Consider the following 21,474-nt stretch of genomic DNA (forward strand, 5'->3'; position numbering starts at 1 on the left):
AAATCTATTTCAAATATCTATGTAACAAAAATGAGAGGATAGACTTAAAAAGACACTTGTGAAAACATCAGAGACTATAGGCCACCTGCAAAAAAATGTTTTTAAGAATTAGGAAAACACTGAGTAAAATCACTTAACTATGACAGTGTGTTTAAAAAAGTATCACGCGGTAACAAACCAGCCAGCCACACCACTTTTCTTTATGCATGAGTTAAAGTCATCGTATACGGGACAACAGAATGGGTGGCATTTGAGAGATGAGTCAAGAGATGAGGTGTATGCAGAGAAGCCGAAGCCCTGTCCACAAAGGGACAAGTTTAGGCATACATACTACAGCTTTTTTAGAGGCGATGCGTGCTCTCGTGTGGATATTTTTTCTAATACGGTGCCGTCTTTAAGGAAATCCTTTTTGAAATAATATGATTTTTGTCTTTGCGGGGACAATACATGGGAAAAAACTTTAAACCATTTCTTAATAAAACTGGTTTTTAAATCCTGTCATAAATCCTCTAATTTATCCAGATTCATTTCATTTTTCTCTGCTATTTTTATCATAAAATAGACAGCATGCAGCCTCTGTCCCTTTAAGAGTTTGAGAAAAGAGAGCAAGGGGATTAAAAAGAGGCCAAGTGGGGAAGCGGGAAGAAGGATGACAAGATAATGAGTGGAAGTGTGTGCTGAGTTTAAGGAGGAAAGGGATTTGCAGGATGCTTGTACAAAATGTTTATAGCCACATTTTCGAGACTTGGGTTTCTCATAGAGAAAAAACATTTCCTTGTACATCACAATCTCAACTCAAAAGGTTTTATTTAAGATTAAAGTAAGTGCAAAGCATGAATTAAGACTTATGGCTTGATGAGCTCATAAAATTTAATTTCAGGGACAGAAAACACTATACATTGTTTGAGTCCTGCTTGCTTTAGTGCATTAGTGATGTTTTAAGGTGAGAAGTTACATTAGGGTGATTACTAATCATTAACCCTCTAAAAGGACCCAATAATTACCCTTTATTTAAACTTTACTGGTATTTCAAATAGTTTAGGATGTAATGCTTGCTAACAAGGTTCCAAGAACAGAAACAGGCCTACAGTCGCACAGATCTTCCACCATACCTTACAGCAGACCTGAGTTGCTTTTCACATATTCATCCTCTGTTCTACACCAGACCCAGCTGGATGGACTGTTGCCAAAACACTAAAACCTGGTTTCATCTGACTGAAGTACACAGTTCCAGTAAAAAAAAATCCCAGCAGCCTTAAGCAATCTCTACACATTTATTATCAAAATGACAAAAAATGTGTGTTATTAATGGTTGTCAAGGAGACTTGGTGACTCAAAGATATTCTATGGATTTTCATTAAATGGACTTTCTAACAGCAATCTTTGGAGAATAATTACCTTCCTTACCATCCTCTTCCATGTATGTGGTACCAAGAGAAACAAGCCTTGTTTACAACAGTTCCAGTTTCATTTATTGCTCATACTGTATATATTGACAATTAGTTATATTCTTGTAGCTCTCTTCTGACTTATTAAGATCAACACACATCTGCCTTCCTTAAAATTACATGTTTTCCTTCCCATGGACATTAGTGTCATATCATATTCATCAAACAGAAAAACAGGAAACCATCAAATATAATGACAGGTTCCTAGACTCTGTAATCAGTTTTAAAAAAACAGTAAAGGTTACACTTTTAAAATATACTTGAGTTAGAATGATTTCATAGGAAAAAAACAATTTCTTAACACAACAATTAAAGGTTGGATTGTTCCCGAAGTTTTTGGTGAGACATTATGCTGATGCAAGAAACACATCTTTACCAGGGGTGCCAATAAGTGTGAGTATAATCACTCGAAACAAGAAAATATCCAACCTAAGTTAGATTAAATTAATTTTGCAGTTAAAACTTGTCATGTAAGGTAATAAAATATATAACAAAACTCAACATATTGGTTTTACATAAATGATTTCTGCTTTCTTTGAACTTGAAGAGTTAAATAATAGTAATCCTGTTAACATTTTGTTAAAATATGCGTAGAAACATATTACTAAAAAGAAAATTAATTAATTTTAAAAATAAAAGAAAATGTTAAAAATGTTCATCTTTATCCAATTTAGTCATCTTGTGAAACACTGAAAGTGATTCATTAGATAGTGAGGGTCATAGAGAGGTCTAAGGAAATTCTTCAAACTACAAAATGACGTGACAGACAATCGAGCCCAGTTTTCAATGGTTAGTCTGGAAACAGTCACAAAAAACAAATAATTCTATAGAAAAATACAAAAATATCAACTGAGTTTCTCCAGATATTTTTGAAATTCCTAAGTAATCGTAAAAAGAGAGCCAGATATATTTGTCAATAGATTGCCTTTCGTTTTGCTGCTGATACACCTGAATTTCCCCACTGAGGTACAGTAAAGGGTATTTCTATCCTGTTCTAATCTATTCTGTTTCATTCTTTTCTCTTCTTCTAATCAACTCCACTGCATCTGTCTGGAAGAGTAATGTCATGAGTAATCAATGGGCTATCAAACACTGTCACAGGAACAGTTGAAAACTGAATTTTATGGCCGAATTGTATTACCTCTCAATGGAAATGATACTTGGAATTACATTAAGAAAACTATGTTAACACATTTTTTATGGATGCGGTTCCATCCATGTATTTCTTCTTTTATTTTTAAGGATATTGTGGACATTGGAGTAAAAAAACATTTGCTTAGTTGGTTTTTATTGTTTGTTCATCTTTTCCCCAAAATTATTAAAGAACACAGTGCTTACGCTGTTTTCTTGTTCAGCAGTGTGATTAAGGGCTGTTTCACAGCTTAAAGTTTAATTCCATAATAATTCTGATTTCAGCAACTCTGGATTACATAAAGACCTACATGACATTTTGTGATTGGTCCCCGTGCCTCCATTTCACAAAATTCCAAAAAAGTGCAAATTACAAGGCTTTGTTTCGCATCTAAACCAAGCCCAGTTCAAACACCTTGGGTCCAATTCAAAACATAAAATTAAGATCATCATCCAAATATAAATCCATGCAAAAAGGCCTTTGATTTTATCTTTTACATAACAGAAGTCTGGAAATTCAAACACTTTTTTTCATACTCTGTTTTTTACTATCCCATAATTATCTAGCCATGGGAAATGTTAACCTTTTTCCAGACTGCATATGAATCCTGCATTCAGGAAACAAGTCTCCTTATTAGGATATTAGTATGTCTTATAATTGCCGTAATTTTGAAAACTAGATTTCGAAGCTGATCAGTGAGAAGTTAAAACATAACAGCGAAATTTGTTCTAGGACTTTGAAAGGGATGAAATTTCAAAGTCACATCTGAATGATCCCTGTGGTTCATACTAATAAGCAAATTGTCCAAACACCCACAGCTGGGCAGCAGCAGAAAAAGCTTCACATGAGCAGCTTAAATGACCTTCTTACACAGAAAAGAGACAAGAGCAAGACTGCCACTACTGTCTTTTGTTCAAAAGAGGATATGAAACTGTGGAGTGGAGAGAAGATGAGGAAGTGGAGTCATACATTCAGCACATGCTCTAAAATGGCCCACCCACACTCACTTCTGATCGATCATGGGTCATATTGTCATGCAGCACATGCCACGCTGTCATCCCCCTGGTTTTTAAGAAAAAGTATGAGTTTTGTTGACAAGGTTGCTTTGTTGTTTTGCCTAATTTTGTGTGCCCAAAGAAACCAGATCACCACAGAGACAGCTCTTAATACACCTTTTCTTGGCCTAATCACAGAGCAGCAAGACAACCGTCCACGTCACGGAAGATGTGTCCATATGGCAAACGGATGAAGCTGTGTTTACACACACCTGATGCTCTTTCACACTAGAGTACATATACTGAACCAAGCAAACTTGCTTGTCTGTCTTAGCATTTGTATGTGTGTGTGTGTGAGGGTGTGCATGGCCCATCTGCATACACGGTGCAAATCTCTGTTTACCTGAACAAAATGTATCCCATCACTGACACTTTTAAGCAAGACGAACGCAATGAAGATAAGGTTTCATAAAAGCAACACAAAGAAAATTTCAATGGCTCAAAAAAACCTCAAACACGCTAACAAAATCCAGCTAAAAGAAAGCATAATGATCTTTATCGACATGGTAACCAATCCTGTAATATTCCCATCCTCCTCTGTACTCTCTTTATGTCAGCTAGCCAGCTGGGCAACTTGCAGCTGTGCAGCTGGAAAGAGTACAAGTCCATCAGCTGTCACCAATGCTCTACATGCTCGCTAGTGACCTCTGACTGTGTGCTTTCTGTGGTGGATCTCTTTCATCCTGAAACCCTGGAAACATACCTGTTTTAAGACCAGAGCAGGAAAACCATCTTGTATTTACATACTTATATAAACTTTCTCTTTCTTCAACACACACCTTCTGTTGCACAAGTGGTTTTACCTTACATAATTAGTCTTGTCATAAAACGTCTAACAGTTATGAAACTGTAAAAACTGAATGCTATTATGTGCGAAACAAGCCTGTTAAAGCTCTTTAACTATGAACTAGTCCTAACTATTTAGTGAATGTCTGCCATCACATCCACAGAAGCTCCTCTTGCTCAAGGAAAATGTGTGTTTTCAACAGAGATTATGACATGTTATGGAGAAGATGTGTGGCCAAATGCTAAGGAGCCAACCTAGCTGATCTAGTGAACATGCAAGTAATCCAGCACAGTCCTGCTAGTGTGTATACATTGGATAACAGGATGGATTTACAGAACCCCCACAGCATGCACACCCATAACCGGCACAAAGGCAACCTTTCTGACTGCAGCTATATGTACTGCCTGGCAGCTAAAATCATTTCATCAAGAGGACAGAGATACGCCAGCTGCAAAACCTACATCACAGTGTTGTAAATATCTGAATGTCTGTCTATACAGCAGTTCCTACAAAACAGGGATTTACTTATATTTTAAAACTAAAATCATTACAAGTTTTACATTTAAAATAGTTGTTATCATGTTAAATGAGAAATTAACACAGTTGTCATGGCCTGTACACCCATAAAAGAATGAATGAATGAATTAAACCCAAAATCTATTAGTGCATTAAAACAGCTGTCACCATGTTCATTTCTTAGAAAATGCAGATTCTTACATTAACTCTTATTTCCGAAAGGTTTCCAACATTTCCAAACTAAGCATGCTTCACTGCAGACTGAAAGCAACTTTCCTATATTATATCCAGCCTTCCTGCTATCTACTGAAAATCTGTTTCTCTCATTCCAGTGCAGCCTGAGTGAATGGCAGATATGTCTTGACACAGTGCAGAAAATACTGTTTTCATTTACACATCTTCTTACACCTCTGTCCTTCAGACTTCTTTTTTAAAGACCCCTCTTATATTGAAAATAGCTAACTTTGGGTCTTCTTCAATCAGTAACAACTTCTACACTGAAGTGTGTTTCCAACACCTTCTGGTAGTGCCTACGTATGATGGGGGCCAATCAAGCTGAACATTATCAAAATTCTGGTCAACAGCCAATTTCCGCGTACGTCGGTACAACATTAGGTTACCATGGAGACCGAATGGGGGTTATAGATTAGACATTACTGAACAAAGAGTCCCACTGATTTGTTGGGCAAGTTTCAAAAGAAGTGACAGGTGCTGCTCACCTCCCGGGTGCTGTTTGATCATCTATAACTGATGGAAGACACTACTTAATCTATATCCTCTATACAGAAATGCAGTTTTATACCATTGTATATGTTTTTATTTGTACATGAAATAAGAAAAAATAGCTTACTTGCTAAATTAAACAGTATATTAAAATTTTAAAACTCCAATGACAATGTAGTAGGGCTTGATTTGAGAGAGGATACCACTAGTTGATGGCTGTACCAGTCAGCCATGACATTATGACCTCTGAGTAACGTTCAGTGGGCTCCACACCCACAGAGAATCAGTGTAGTGTGCATGAGATTACTTATTCTTGCCTTAATGCTTTAATTCAGCATAATATTATGAATGACTCTCAATTACTGACAATTATACAAACTTTTTCAGTATTTTGTTTTCTCTGTGAAGGTTTTTAAAACGTCAATTTAATTTTAGTTTTCATTAAAAAAAGTTAGTCAGTTTTAACTTTTTCATACAGCAATCCCAAGTCCTATGATTTCATGAAAAATACTATTTCACAGTCATTCCCATGAGCACTATACAAACACAGGGTCACATGATTAAACTGAGCAACAATAATATAATTAAACTTGTTTATTCACATGCAAAAATTCTGATCAGTTACAGCTCAACTCTGCGCCAGTGCTACCGCAAAGTGGATCCATTTTAATTGTTTGGTTACATAATAGAATAGTTTTCATTCACGGACTAGATAAAAAGGAAACATTGGATACAGAGAGTGAACAAGTAGGACAATGGTAGACACACTTTAAAGTACTCCAATGCTTCAAAGTATACATAAGTTCCTCAGACCAATGCAATAAGCAGGTTCTGTTCATTTGTGTGCCACTACTAATCGGTAATAGAGAACAACACTCCAGCAATGTATTTACGCAGGATTTTTAGACCGAATCCTTAAAAAACTAAAGGATATGTCCAACTATTAACAATGATCTTGCGTAACTTCCCCTCAAAACTCATCTTACTGGAAGTGATTCAAAGCAAAGTTGAAAAAAAAAAAAAACCAATGAAAAGAAATATTATTCCTGTATGACAGTAGTTAATTTCATACACATTTCATCATTGTTTGAAGTTAATATACCTCAACCAGACACAAAATGTGTAATATGTGAGTGAATAATATTTGTTTTCTTGGATAGCTGAGCTCTACATTTTCTATTTGTAGTGCCTAGTGTCCTTGTGTTTAATTACACAACACCATTACTGCCAAAGGTGATGTCTCAAGAGCGTTTTCTTGGAAAGTAAGTAGATCATAACAGAAATTTACAAAACATTTAACAAAAGTACATAGGTGTACACATGCCATGTCTAGTGTTCATACACTTTTTCAAGCTTTAAAATGTTGCAATCACAAAAGGCAATGTATTTTATTGGAATTTCACGAGATAGACCAACACAAAGTAGTGCATAATTATGAAGTGGAAGGCGAAGGATTGGTTACAATTGTTTTCACAAAACAGCCTCCTAAACGTTTGTTGTGCATTTATATTCAGCAGCTGTGAGGCAATAGCCACTTTTCGCAGCATTTACAGCAAGTCTCTACCAGCTTTGAATATCTAGGGCTGACATTTTTGTCCATTCCTCTTTGCAAAACAGCTCAAGTTTAGTCAGATTGAACTGAAAACTTTTCAAGTCTTGGCAAAGGTTCTCAATTGGAGTTATGTCTAGACTTAGTCTGGACCTTTAAAAACACATAATTATGCATATTCCTTTCAATTGCTCATTGTCCTGGTGGAAGGCGAACGTTCATCCTGGTTTCAAGACTTTTGCAGCCTTTAACAGATTTTCTTTCAGAAATGCCCTGCATAATGTGTCAACCTGTCCACGCAGGTTGGCTGTACTTACCTTACCCTCATCAGCTAACTTCTAAGAGTAATTGGTTACCCTAGATTTCATTTGGGGGTATCATGGTAAGGGGGTCAAAACGTAAAGGATCAAAATGTTCGCCATCATTTTTAGATTTTGCTTTGTTAAAAAAAACAAAAAACTTAAAGACCATGTTTCATTTGCCTTCAACTTTGCTTCTTTGTGTTGCAATAAAACATAAAATCACAAGAAAACACATAACATATTTTGAGGCTGCAATATAAAACAGTAACAAAGATTCATGGGTCATGACTACATGTTCAAGGCATTGCACTCTTCACTTTCAAGCAGGCTCACTGAGACACCGTGATCACTAGACCTTATGTTTTTCTTTACAGCACAATATGTCTGATGACAGAGGCCAGACACAGAGGTCAAAGATCAGAGAGTGAGGCCTGCTGTTGTAATGCCAGGTGGCATGCATGCAGTAGCCTTAGAAGCCAAAACTTCAGCAAAATGGGGGGGAAATGTAAAACAAGAAATTATATATATATATATATATATATATATATTTCAAAGTAAGGTGTACATATTCATAGTAAGAAAACAAACAAAGCAGGTATGATGGTCATATTGCTGACATCAGATATTCAGACTGCACTGGACAAACAGGCATTAACCACTGCTCTTTCTCAACTCATGCTCACATGCATTTCGAATAAATTCAGAACCACAGAGGTGTGTAACCAGTCAGCAGTGCCTTCGTTATTTCTGTGTGGGCGCTATGCAGGACTGTCAGCCACAGGCCTTGAATAAGCAGCATAGTATTACACACTGTACTGTTTACAGTCATCGCTTATACATAGCAGCATACCCCACTGCTGAGGTGTTGTCACTGATACCGACCAGGCTCCAAGTGTATAAATGGCGAGAAGGGCAGCTCCCTCCAGACTCACAGATGACAGTAAAACGGAAGCATGGTGCTCTGCATGTTCTGTTAACTTCATTATCATTTTTTTTTTTTTTTATCTTGTTTTCCACCCCACACTTAAGGTGACAGGAAACAATAAATCTGGCAGTGATGTTTCAAAACAAGCTGATAAATATAACTTGGATTTATTTTTCTCTGCATACTATATTAATAGATTTAATCTGCAAATATCCTTAAGAAATGATTGTGGGCTCCAACTATGAGATCTGAGAAGTCTTCACCAGCACTGCATGATTTGTGATGACTGACAACTACCTAGTATTTTTAGGTATAACGTGTGTGAAGCAAGTATTATTTTTGGAGCGATATAGCAAAGTTAGAAAAAAAAAATGTATGACACAAACTGAAGCTGGACCCCCCCTTCAGCCTATTTAGTCAATTAACGACACTTTTGGCTGTAAAACAGGAAATGCGCACTTAAAACCCCCTCCGCCGGGGTTTCCAGAGGTGTTTCAGCCGGGGCTTTATCCCAATAATGCCGCTGAAATACAACTCACCCGCTCTGAAGGTCAGACAGAACGAGTCAGGTTGAAGAAAAGAGCGCGTCCGCTTCCCTGAGCCCAGATACCAGACCCACCGACCGTTTTCAAACGGTGACTGGAAAATAAAAGTCCAAAACAAAACAAACTACAAAAGTTTAAAAGTTCAAAGTTTCTCAGAATTGCCACATACTGGAAGCAGACAACTGCTCGCACTTCGGCTCCTAAATTGTTTTCGGTTTGACGGTCGAGATGTTGTCACAACTCAGAGCGTCTGCGGTCACCTGTGCCACCGCCAATGACAAACCGCTAACGGGATTGTGGGTAATGTAGTTTTGGTTCATTCTCAGCTGTTCGCGGTCTTCTTGTCCTTGATTGTGTTACAAAGAGAATAATGTGACCTGTTACTATTCACTCGATACATGTGACAATTTTAAATAGTTAAATCGTTATCATTTTGTCATACAAATGAGAATGTTACTCTTTATGTACACTCTTATTCCAAGGAATCCTGGGTCTTCAGTGCCTCCCAAAGTATTCATGCTTTCTGAAAAATTTCCCACGTTGTCTCCATTATATTTTATATGTATTTTACATGACAGACCAACACAAAGTAATACATAACTCTGAAGAAATGGAAAATTATGCTTTTTTTTTTTTTTAAACTTTGCAAGATAAAATCTGAAGAGTCCCTTATTTACTTTGATAGCACAATCAAGAAACATAATTAGTAAATAGAAATCGCCTGTGTGTAATTTAATCTCATTATAAACCCACTATTTCATGGAGCATTTTAGAGAACCTTACTGAACAAACAGCTTCATGAAAACCAAGGAACAAACTGCTTGCTGAAGAGTTGTGGAGAAAGTAGTGTTTGAATATAAAACCTTGTTCCCAGCTTTGAACCTCAAAGTGTTGAGCATTGCGCAAATAATGCTTTATGGTTGAGTGGCAAGAAGAAAGACATGTTGAAAAGAAGACAAGAAGTCTTGCCCACAGTTGGTTACAAACCATGTAGGGGTCACTGCAAACATGGGAACACAGTACTCTGGTTAGATGGGACCAAAATGAACCTGTGAGCAGGCATGCAAAAAACCTAACACTGCACATAACACTGAACACATCATTACCAACAATGAAACACTGTGGTGGCAGCATCAAGCTTTGGGAATGTTTTTTTTTTAAAGCAAGGATAGTAGATCTGGTCAGGGTTGATGAAAGGAAAACTTTTAAAAGGGTACACTATTAGGGTCCAAAGAGACGAGGACAGTAGTCTCATACTGTATAAATACAAAACATGTTTTAAGGATAACAGTCAAGTTAAACAGATGGGATCTCAGCTTCAGGTGGAAAAAACTAGGTTTAATACAGGTCTTCAAGTCATACTGAAAGTTTTTTTTTTTTTACAAGTAAAAACTATTATGTTTGTAATCCATGAATATCACTGCAGATTTCCTACTTTGTTCTGCTTTACCAGACTTTTACTTCAGCTGTTTTCCAGCAACAAGACACTATTAGACTTTATTTTGCTTTCAACATGTAAAAGTTCATATTTTACAAAAGAAAAATAAGATTAATCTTCTGTCATTTGTTCATCTGGTGTCTCTCATCTTCCTTTTGAAACTGCTTCCGAGATATGAGATAGGTAAAACATTTCTTCAATGGGTTCAACTATTGTACACAAACCCTACTTCACAAACCAATAGCATACAACGATCAACCAGGCCAGGCTGTCCCCGCTCACCAGTACTTTTCAAACTAACAATAGAACCATTGGCCATAGCAGTGAGAAAAGATACAGGAATGACAGGCGTTATAGCTGGAGGAAGAGATCATCATTTCTCCCTTTTCGCAGATGACATATTTTTTTGACTAATTTAAGAAACAGTATTCGCAATCTTATGAATTTAATAGAAAGTTTTGGTGAGTTCTCAGGATCAATAACTCTAAATCAGTACTAAGGCTCCTCTGTGAGGAAGAGAGGAAAAAATCCTACTATGAACACCATTCATAAAAACTAATGAAAGTCTTAAATACCTAGACATAAAAATAACCCCAGAACTTCATGAAATAATTCCAGCAAATTATGACCTCTTGGTAAAGGAAATCACAGAAACATTAAGCCAGTGGTCCACTTGCTTAATATCACATTGCTACCTATACTCATCTGTTGTAAGAGCACAAAAAAACTCTCTTTCTGAAAAACACAATCTTAAAAGGGATGCTACACATAAACACAGAAGAGATTCCCTAGCAAACTCTCAGTTTAGCCTTAAAAGATGGAAGGTTTAAACTATGGAATGTGAAAGAGATCCAAAAACTTAAAGATGTGTACGAGAATAATGTTTTACTTACCTTTGAGCAATTAAGAGAAAAATACCAAATTCCTAAAAAACATTTATTTAAATATTTACAGCTCAGATGTTATATGCTTAGCAGATCCAGAAAAATCATGCAGATCCCACAATTATCAAAAATAAAAGAAAATATCAGTAAAGAAATTATAAGGAAAAGGTTCCTCTCATCATTTTATAAGGTAGGGATCTCTAGCTCAAATGACTCAGCAATGGACAAACTCAACACCTGGAGGCACAATATTCAAGAAGACGTAAACTAAACAGACTAGAGTGAGGCCTGTTTAAAAGGCACAAAAACAAACAATAAATACTCGGTTTAAAATGCTACAATATACGTGGCTGATTAGGATATATATAACCCTCGCCAAACTTCACCAGATGTTCATAATGTTCCAGATGTATGTCAGAAATGTTTCAATGATAAATTAACCATTTTGCATTGCCTGTAATATTATTCAGGATTTTTGGAAAGAAGTTATCAGTCATTTGTCAGTCTTAATATTTCTTTTGATGTAAAATTACGTGTGCTTGGAATCTACCCAGAAGACCTCAAACAAATGAAGAAACAAACCAGATTACTGGACTTCAGACTTCTACAAGTCAGGAGAGTAATTACCTTCAGTTGTAAAAGTGCAGAAGCTCCCTCCATTAAACAATGGATAAAAGAACTTCAGAATGTTTAGGTCTGGAACAACTAACTTGCATGGGTAAAGGTAAATCAAAAGACCCAACTCTGGGGACCATGTATGAATAATATAGAAGCTGGACATGTAAATCCTGATCTCATAATAATGCATTTTTATGGGTGTATAATTGATGCACGTTGGTGTTACTATGAGAAGTGTCTGTATTGATTCTTGGTTAATTTCAGATCTTTTTTCTCAAAATCCATTTTATTTTTATGCGATGTCATAAACAAAAACAAATAAAAACATGGGGGGAGAAATGCTTTATTTAAATTAGTGTTATGTGATATTACACTGCTCAAAAAAATAAAGGGAACACTTAAACAACACAATATAACTCCAAGTAAATCAAACTTCTGTGAAATCAAACTGTCCACTTAGGAAGCAACACTGATTGACAATCAATTTCACATGTTGTTGTACAAATGAAATAGACAGGGCCCGACATCCACCAATGGGGGTTGTGCTCACAGCCCAACACCGTACAGGACGCTTGGCATTTGCCAGAGAACACCAGGATTGACAAATTCACCACTGGCGCCCTGTGCTCTTCACAGATGAAAGCAGGTTCACACTGAGCACATGTGACAGATGTGACAGAGTCTGGAGACACCGTGGAGAGCGATCTGCTGCCTGCAACATCCTTCAGCATGACCAGTTTGTCAATGGGTTAGTAATGGTGTGGGGTGGCATTTCTTTGGAAGGCCGCATGGCCCTCCATGGGCTCACCAGAGGTACCCTGACTGCCATTAGGTACCGAGATGAGATCCTCAGACCCCTTGTGAGACCATATGCTGGTGCGGTCGGCCCTGGGTTCCTCCTAATGCAGGCCAATGCTAGACCTCATGTGGCTGGAGTGTGTCAGCAGTTCCTGCAAGATGAAGACATTGAAGCTATGGACTGGCTCGCCTGTTCCCCAGACCTGAATCTGATTGAGCACATCTGGGACATCATGTCTCGCTCCATCCACCAACGTCACGTTGCACCACAGACTGTCCAGGAGTTGGTCGATGCTTTAGTCCAGGTCTGGGAGGAGATCCCTGAGGAGACCATCCACCGTCTCATCAAGTGCATGCCCAGGTGTTGTAGGGAGGTCATACAGGTACATGGAGGCCACACACAATACTGAGCCTCATTTTGACTTGTTTTAAGGACATTACATCTAAGTTGGATTGGCCTGTAGTGTGTTTTTCCACTTTAATTTTGTGTGTGACTCCAAATCCAGGCCTCCATTGGTTAATAAATTTGATTTCCATTGATGATTTTGTTGTCAGCACATTCAACTTTGTACAGAACAAAGTATTCAATGAGAATATTTAATTCATTTAGATCTAGGATGTGTTATTTGAGTGTTCACTTTATTGTTTTGAGCAGTGTATTTCTGAGACACTGAAATGTGGGCGTTCATTATCTGTAAGCCATAATCATCAAAATTACAAGTAAAAGGCTTGAAATATTTAACTTGGTGTATTAAATCTATAAAACATACTGTTCACATTTCTGAAATGACTGAAAAAGATTATTCTGCTCTTTCAAGATATTCTAATTTTTTGAGACGTACTTGTATATTCTTCTGGGTTATGCTTTTTTCTTTGTACTAGCTCTGGATATAATTGACAACTAGCGTAAATATATTTGTACTTGAAGTTGGATGACAGAAAAAAAGAACTTGAACACATGAAAAAAGGATGTTCTTTTAAAATTGTTCCCTGTTATTAAATGTAATTCTAGGACTTCCATCATCATGATTTTTTGCTTGAATGGTTTGCATCCTCACCTAGTATTGTAGTCCTCTTTATCATCATCGTAGACAATGGACCATCTAAACAGTGCTTTTCACAGCTTTACTTTACGAAGATAAAACTTACTTAGTCCCCATCAATCCTTGTACCCCTTAGTGTAAATCAGGTATTTTGTGAGCAACCTTTAGGAGCCCCGTTTCAGTTTCACTGAGAACTCATTGAACCACATGTGTACATGGACAGTGTATATATGATATGCATTAACACATGTTGAGCACAAGTTCTGGACTTCTGTTACACAACATGCAACATGGCACACAATAACATATTGCTTTCAAGGCATATTGCAATCTAGTGAGTCCTGTTATGCAAAAAGCTGTGTCCCAATTCATTTAACACGTAAGCAAATCATTATTATAGAGGCTTATATCTTTTGTTATAAAGAAATTTATTCTCAAAAAGCTGCATAACAATTCCAATACTGCAGTGTGTGAAAGGCATATATGCAAAGTTAAAGAAAAATCTGGACTGCTTGCCCACCATGAAAACATATAGTTTAAATATTCATTACATGCAATACCAAGAGCGACCATAAGAGGGAGGCACAAATAACATTATTGTCCTGAAAAGGGTTATCCATGGGAAAGCTGCATCTGGGGATTCTGACCTTTACAAAATGTTAAAAGTTGGTACCATCCACATGAATCAGGTTCTTTTCCATAAAACACATTTGTGATAAGATGGCTTTTTTTGTTGTCTGTCAGTGACCATTCAGTTAAGGGTGATTTTCATTTCAGAAACAAGAGTGGGAAAGTCTGAATGAGCAGTTGTTTTTATTGTCCAATGTGTATATTACAAAAGCTTTCGTTTGATGAACCTAAAACATCATTTTACATAATTTGCTAACCTAAACATCCAGTTGTCCTTTGGTAAGTAGTAAAACGTCCAACAATAATTTCAATACTACAAGGATAAGTGGTTGATTTAAGGATTTCTTTTTCCTTGACACTTTACATGCAAATCAAATATTAATGAAATTGTTAAAACAATGAAAAGTGTAGCACTGCCCCCATCATCAAGCGTAACTGATCCAAATATAACATTCAACCCAAACCCAGAATAACACGGCCTATGGCAGTGAAAGGCAAACCTAAAGTAATGTGCAGGGAAATAATTAAGCTCTAAGGAAATAATTCAAAAGAAAACAAACCTGTCAGATCAGAGGATGACATCCGAAGTAAATTATATTTTTGGCCCCTTTCTAAAGCAAAGATGAACATAGTCAGAAGTGTTTCCCATTGAAAATAAACCAGAAACCTACTCTCTTGATGAAACGTAACAAATCTTAAAATAAATCTGCCAGATGAGTGAAATATTGGAACTGACAGAAACAGGCATGAACCAAACAGCTGGAACAACAGGACTAAATACTGCCCTGTTTATCTAATATTTCACTTCAAAGAAAACATCTGGAAACGGTGTATTACATATAATTTAAACAAGCAACACAACTGTCTTTGTATTATGGTCAAGAGCAGTCGACTCAACCAAATATATATTTATTTCATCCATGTGGCTGTAGTTGAAATATTCAATATTTCCATCAAGTTAGTGCTTCCTTTTTAAACATTTAACAGTCAAAATGTGTTATTGAATGTGATTTGGTTTTTTTATGGTTAATTCGGAATAGGTCCCTGGTTTGCTAAGGAGGGGTCAACATGTGTAGGGTAACGAAGGGTACAGTGGATGCCACCAGTCCATGAGCTTCACGCTGTGCACGGGATCCAAAACAACCTGTGTCCCACCTTGATCCCCTCTCTTCATTCCCCGCTGAAGAGGAGAGTCCTGGAAGACCAGACGAACCCGGTGGTGACGCATGTCCTGGCTCACATTGATTGTGAACTGTTAGCAAAACAAGAAAATCACATTAGGGGATTGGTTATAGAGGTGGCTAAGGTAAATATATGAATTATTCTTTGAACAAAAAAATATATACTGTACAGCTCCGAAATGAACAATAAACGGCTTAAAGGGGAAGACCAGTGTTTATCAAGCTGTTAAATTTGCTCTTCGATCTGCACAGAAAGTTCACACCTCATCGTTAAGATGAAATTTAAAATTTTATTAATCCTTGGGTTTTAATAATAAACTGATTAATGCAGTTTGCACAACCCCCAAAATCTGATAGTGCTGTTAAGACCGTTTCTTATGCTACAGCCGTTGCTTCTATGAAAGCACATAAATGTTGATTTCATTTCAAAATATTACTTAATTATTGCACACTGCTTAGCAGTACACTTGAACAACTTCCTGAAAACTGGTGTAAATTAGCAGCGTTTTTATTAATGAACATGTTTTATGTTTAGAGCAATATTTGTGTTTGTTAGACTCCGGCCGTACGCAGGGATAAACTTGGAAACAAAAAGAATGAGATGAATTTTTAAATTACTTTTTATTTTCACTATTATCCTCCTTTTCACCAATCCTTCATGGACAATATTAGCAAAGTAAACAATTGCGTCCAACTGTAGTACAGATAGACGCATCCGTTAGCGACTCGTCGTCTGCAGCCAGCATCATGAGAGAAGAAATGTTTAAAACAATTAAGATGTTACAATACAAACATACTGGACGTTGTTTTAAAATATTCATTAAAGTTTATATATTAAGAAATAAATATGTTAAACTGAAAATTTTTTAGATTTTTTTATTAAACAAATGAACATTTAGTATCACATACACACACACGAAAGTACCGAAAACTGGTACCGTTGAGTACTGATACCGATTCCCAGGTACTGGGCATCGTACCGTTTTGGTTCAAATGTGAAAGGTACCCATACCTAATTATAGGCATGTAAAGTGGAAACCCTCTACATTCAAAACATAATTGCCAAAAAATAGTGTTCAGAAGCCTCCTTTGTTATATTAATATTACACACACTGATCTTGTGATGAAATTTTGTTAATTTCTTTATTTATTTTGCAGCCAGAATGAGACATTCAATTGAATACTTGGCATTATCCATAAAATTCAATAGCTTAGAAGGAGATCATTTAACCTCTTTTTTGCCACATAACCGTGTTTTTAATTTGTAGAACATGATTTTTTTTGCATTAATCAAAACCAGTTTCCTTTTTGATTATTTACAGTTATTAGGAATGCTAGGATCCAACCCGGATTGGGCTCCCAATCATACAATCAGTATTGGAGTACCTGACTACATTCATCTCCTGACATTTTTGTATTCAATCACAAACCCAAGTAAGTTCCTAGATTTATATATATGGCACTGATTTTAATACAGTATCAGACTGGGATTGGATTCGGCCTTGGTCTGTTCTTAAAGGACTTGGATCGGTATCAGGGACAAATCCTGTCAGGACATTTTAAATAATTATCATTTTAGCTATCAAGGTAGGATACACTTGTTTTAAAGAAGAATGAAGCTACAACAAAATACAAGCCACTTGCCAGAGTAAGGGTCAGGCCCATGACTACAGGGATGAAGATGTAGTTGAGGGTGGTGACCTGAAGCACACTGCAGTCAGAGTCTGGATTCATATGAACATCTTCATATTGTTTGGGCAGGTGCAAAGACTTGGCACAACAATTCTTAATGTGTCCCTGCAGGGATGGAGATGAACAGAGACAGATTCAGATAGCCACCACAGCAGGGCACACAGCAAGTGAAATGTATTCATTTAAACAAACTGCAATCATTACAAAAAATAAAAGAGTGGGAGTTTACTTGTAAAAAAGGACAGATTTTGACCTGATTTTTAAATTTGAAGTTGAACTCCCACAATGCTTCTGGCCGAGTCCCTGACAACTTTTTGATCCAGAAGAGTAAACACTGCACCAACAGAAAACAGGCACATATTTATAGGTCAAATGTCAGCTATGGAAACAGTCCTCATTGTATGTCTGTTCCTGTTGTTTAACAAATATTAAAGGCAAACAAAACAAAAAAATATTAAATGCTAATGAACCTTGGAGTTGAGCAGCGTTGTGGGCGTGGATTCTGGCAGTGCAGGAACCTTTGAAGCACGCAAGCTAAACGGCTCGTACAAATGGAAAAGGGAGCGAATCACACAGGCCCGTAGACAGCGCATCCTATCTACGGAGACAGGCTGGAGACGAAATGGCAGGTCAACTTCAATCCTGTAGTGCCTTTAAAAAAAACAGACCACAAATAGGAGGGTTAAAAAAAAAACAATACTCTGTAGCAGTTAATCTGAAAATGAACACAATAGAAGTGAAGATTCAATTTTCTTTATAGTTGCACTATTTCTAATAAAGGGAATAAAAAGATTAATTCACTGGTAACAGCTAAGCTACTGCTGTTATCTGAGTGAAATAATAAGAAATAAATAAAGACAAGGATGGATAATTCTAGTCATTAGGAGCCAGTTTCCTGCATGTTTTAGATCTTTTCTTGCTTGAACACACCTGATTTGAATTAACGGGTCATTAGAAGCCTTGCGCAGAGCTTAAATTTAAGCTGAGAAGATATATAATTGGTATGATTCTGGTGTTTCGGAGCAAGGACATGTCTAAACAAAAACAAGACACGAGCCTTCTAAAGACCCCAACTGGCCACCGCTAACATGAGTGGTACATTACAAAAATTACCCAACGCTGATTAAAGCAAATTAATTAGATTAAAGTAGCTAGCTCCAAAATACTTTCAAATATTGGTCGTTCTAAGACAAGTTACCAATAAAATAAAATAAAACAGCTAGTAATAGCTACATTTACATGCACAAAATGTCACGATCGGATTAAAATGTATTCGGATTAAAAAAAGACATTTTTTATTTTTTTTTTAATCAGATTGTACCGTTTATATGGACAAAAGTAAATGTCATGTAAACTTGCCGATCGAAATATTCTGTTAGCATCTAGTCAGAGCGACTAGCCACTCAAGGCAGAAATACGTCACGTTGACGCAGGGTGCACATGCGCACTCAGGTCAGTTTGCCTCATTCAGAATAACTTGATCCTGTCAAGCGTTTCCATGCATGCCGATCGGATTATCAATCAGAATAAACCACCCCTCTCAGTCAGATTACAATTTCATTCCGATCCTGCCAAATCCAACTTATGTCCATGTAAATGTAGCTAATGTTTTAGAGACCTTATTCTAAATATGATGCTGTCTGGTTAGCTGTATTCTGAGATTTGTCACATCATGCATAACAGCGTAACTTGCAGAACAGTAAATATGCCAGAAAAAGATCATAATGGGTAATATTTTTGTATTAAACCATTTCATATTAAGCAAAGAAATTTCATGAAGTGAGCCAAAGATCCTGCTGTCTGTGACTTTAGCATTATGCAGGCTGTGCTACAGAGTAATAGCTAAAAGCCTGATACTAGGAGAACGAGGAGAAGAAGAGCATCTTAAACACAGACACGTTTTTGAGGAATTTAAAAAGATCAACAGTTCCATTTTTACAACACCAAAAATTAACATTACCTGTTTAATTATTACCAACATGCCGATAGCCCCATTACTCCTCTGTTCAGAAGTAGTTAACAGTTATGGCTAACAATAAACCTTAAACGTTACATTACGTTTGCAAGGGACCGTTATATATGATACATATTGGCTATTACTTTATGGTTCTGCACTAATTAGGACAATAAACAAATATGGTGATATTGTTAGCGCTTGGTTTTATCTTTATTGAAATTGCATCAAATACTTTACTAAGTGTCAAGTTTTATTATTGTGATCATCCCATTTCAAACACCTTATGCATACCGAAATGAATGCACCATTTACTGATTGGAAAAAGGTTGGAATTTTGAGTTTTAGGCCTGGAAACTTCTTATCGATGCAACTCTACTAAAAATCTAATTTCATTTGCTTTAAAATAGTCCAGGAACCCTTGAACTAATCACCTTCTGTAGAGTCTAGTCCAAAAAGCAGCAGTGCAAGTCACTGTCCACGCATTCCTGCAGATCAAAGCAAATCTGCACACGTCCTCAGGTCGAATGTAGGAAGAAAGTACCAACCAAATGTCTACTGGATAGTCCTCCCCATCACAGCTCTCACTGCTTTCTGGGAAAGTAAGAAGAAAGACACTGAATAAACTTGGAATAAATTACCGACTTCATCATGGGTTAAAGGAAACACAGAAGCTGTACCTTTCTTTCTCTTGTTTTTCTTCTTGCGGGCCACTTTAGTTTCATTTTCCCCTTCATCGTCCTCAGGGTCATCGCTACTGCCCACGGCGTCTGCTCTGACAGTCAATGCAGACGAGAGGACTTCCTCCACCGCCCCTTGAGAGGCTTCCAACCCGCACAGCAATTTTACTAAAACAAAAAGGATTTTTAGAATAAAACTACTGTCTTATTTTCATTCAGGGGACGCTGCATGCCAGTCAGTCAGCTATTACCTTCTTTTTCAATCGCATTTGCGACAGCTTTCTTCACCCTACCCGACTTCACAACGGCTGGGTCGGCATCAGCAAAATCAGCGACTGTGACTAAAATAAAACAAACAGAAAATCTCGTACATTATATACACTAAGAGAAAATACGTCTTAATCTGCCAAAACTGAATTTATAATATGTTTTAATTCTTCTCTATACATTCACATTTTACAAAGTTGAACTTGACTTCATAAAGCTGGGTAACTATACAAACAACATGGCTCTGTCACAGGTTGAAAGCTAGCTTCCTCCCGGCTAAGCTACCTGATTCCGAGCACACGTCCCCGGCCTTAAATTTCAGCCGTTTTCGGTTCCCTTTCTTGGGCATGTCGACACCAGTGATATGTAGACGCTTAACGGGGCTGTGAGTCCTGCCATGGCTCTATGGCAAGCCGACTTAAAGAGAAAGACAGAAAAATAACAGAGAAATTAAAAACTGTTCCACCGGGGTCTTCAGCCATCATGGAATGACGTCACATCACAAAAACCGCGAGAGTGAAGGCTGCCCTTGGTCTTCTCCCTCTTCATTGTGACTTCTGTTTTAGTAGCAATACTGCCATCCACTGGCGTTAACCGAGAGAGTTTATTGCTGTCACGCCCAGATACACTTAAATCATTTTAAACAAGTCAGCTTATATAATTAGGGTAATGTTTGTCCCTTTTCACCAAAGTATGTATATTGTTAGGGTTGTATATATATGGTTCATGTACATTGATTCATATCTAGTGCCTATTTCATGTTAACGCATGAAAAAAAAAATTATGTTTAAACTCTTTTAATGAAAATAAATACTCCTCTTGATCTTATCTTTAAATGTACATGTGCTTTTTATCTGTTCACACTCTCTTCGTCTCTACAATGCTAATCTGAGCTCTGACCTCTTTGTTCTTATTTCTTCACATTCTTCTTTCTACAGTACACGTTTAAAAATAGACCTAAAAGACTGAGTGTTTTCCTCAGTGGCAGAGTGTATTGCCAGTATTTCTCCAACATATCTGGTTTGCCATTATATTGTTGTCTGTCATCTGTTCATTCAGATGCATTCACTTGTATGTTTGCAACCCCCACATATTGACTTCACCTTGAAGATAACGTCTCCCTTTGTCCTTCATAAAAAAACAATATTTTCAGCACCCTGATCGATAGGTTTGCAGATTAGCCCTTAAGGTAAATTATAAACCACTGACTGCTTGAACCCAAATGCAGAACATGCAGTGCCTTGCAAAAATATTCATACCCCTACTATACCATATAGCACATTTTGTCACGTAAAGTGTGGCATGCA

General features: G+C 37.0%; 2 protein-coding genes across 5 annotated transcripts in view; both read right to left on the reverse strand.

Moving 5' to 3' along the window:
• The window catches only part of tfeb (transcription factor EB), a 46,864-nt gene extending 37,628 nt beyond the window's left edge, over nucleotides 1-9,236 (reverse strand). For 3 of the 4 annotated variants that reach the window (XM_047347915.1, XM_047347916.1, XM_047347917.1), the window contains exon 1: nucleotides 8,977-9,236. The gene's annotated coding sequence lies outside the window, so the exon portion shown is untranslated. Of the gene's footprint in view, nucleotides 1-1,112; nucleotides 1,132-8,976 lie in introns of those variants that run through there. The other variant, XM_047347918.1, reaches the window with a different exon arrangement.
• Nucleotides 9,237-14,559: 5,323 nt separating this feature from the next.
• On the reverse strand, nucleotides 14,560-20,664 carry tmem183a (transmembrane protein 183A). Its single transcript, XM_047346482.1, has 8 exons — nucleotides 20,453-20,664; nucleotides 20,152-20,241; nucleotides 19,901-20,068; nucleotides 19,655-19,814; nucleotides 17,737-17,917; nucleotides 17,520-17,600; nucleotides 17,219-17,371; nucleotides 14,560-15,645 (listed from the first exon to the last, which is right to left on the reverse strand). Exons 1-8 carry the CDS (start codon nucleotides 20,514-20,516, stop codon nucleotides 15,457-15,459), a joined length of 1,086 nt encoding a protein of 361 aa, XP_047202438.1. The 5' UTR covers nucleotides 20,517-20,664; the 3' UTR covers nucleotides 14,560-15,456.
• Nucleotides 20,665-21,474: the final 810 nt, after the last annotated feature.

This window comes from Girardinichthys multiradiatus, chromosome 20 (genome assembly GCF_021462225.1).
Source record: "Girardinichthys multiradiatus isolate DD_20200921_A chromosome 20, DD_fGirMul_XY1, whole genome shotgun sequence".
NCBI classification, from domain to species: domain Eukaryota; kingdom Metazoa; phylum Chordata; class Actinopteri; order Cyprinodontiformes; family Goodeidae; genus Girardinichthys; species Girardinichthys multiradiatus.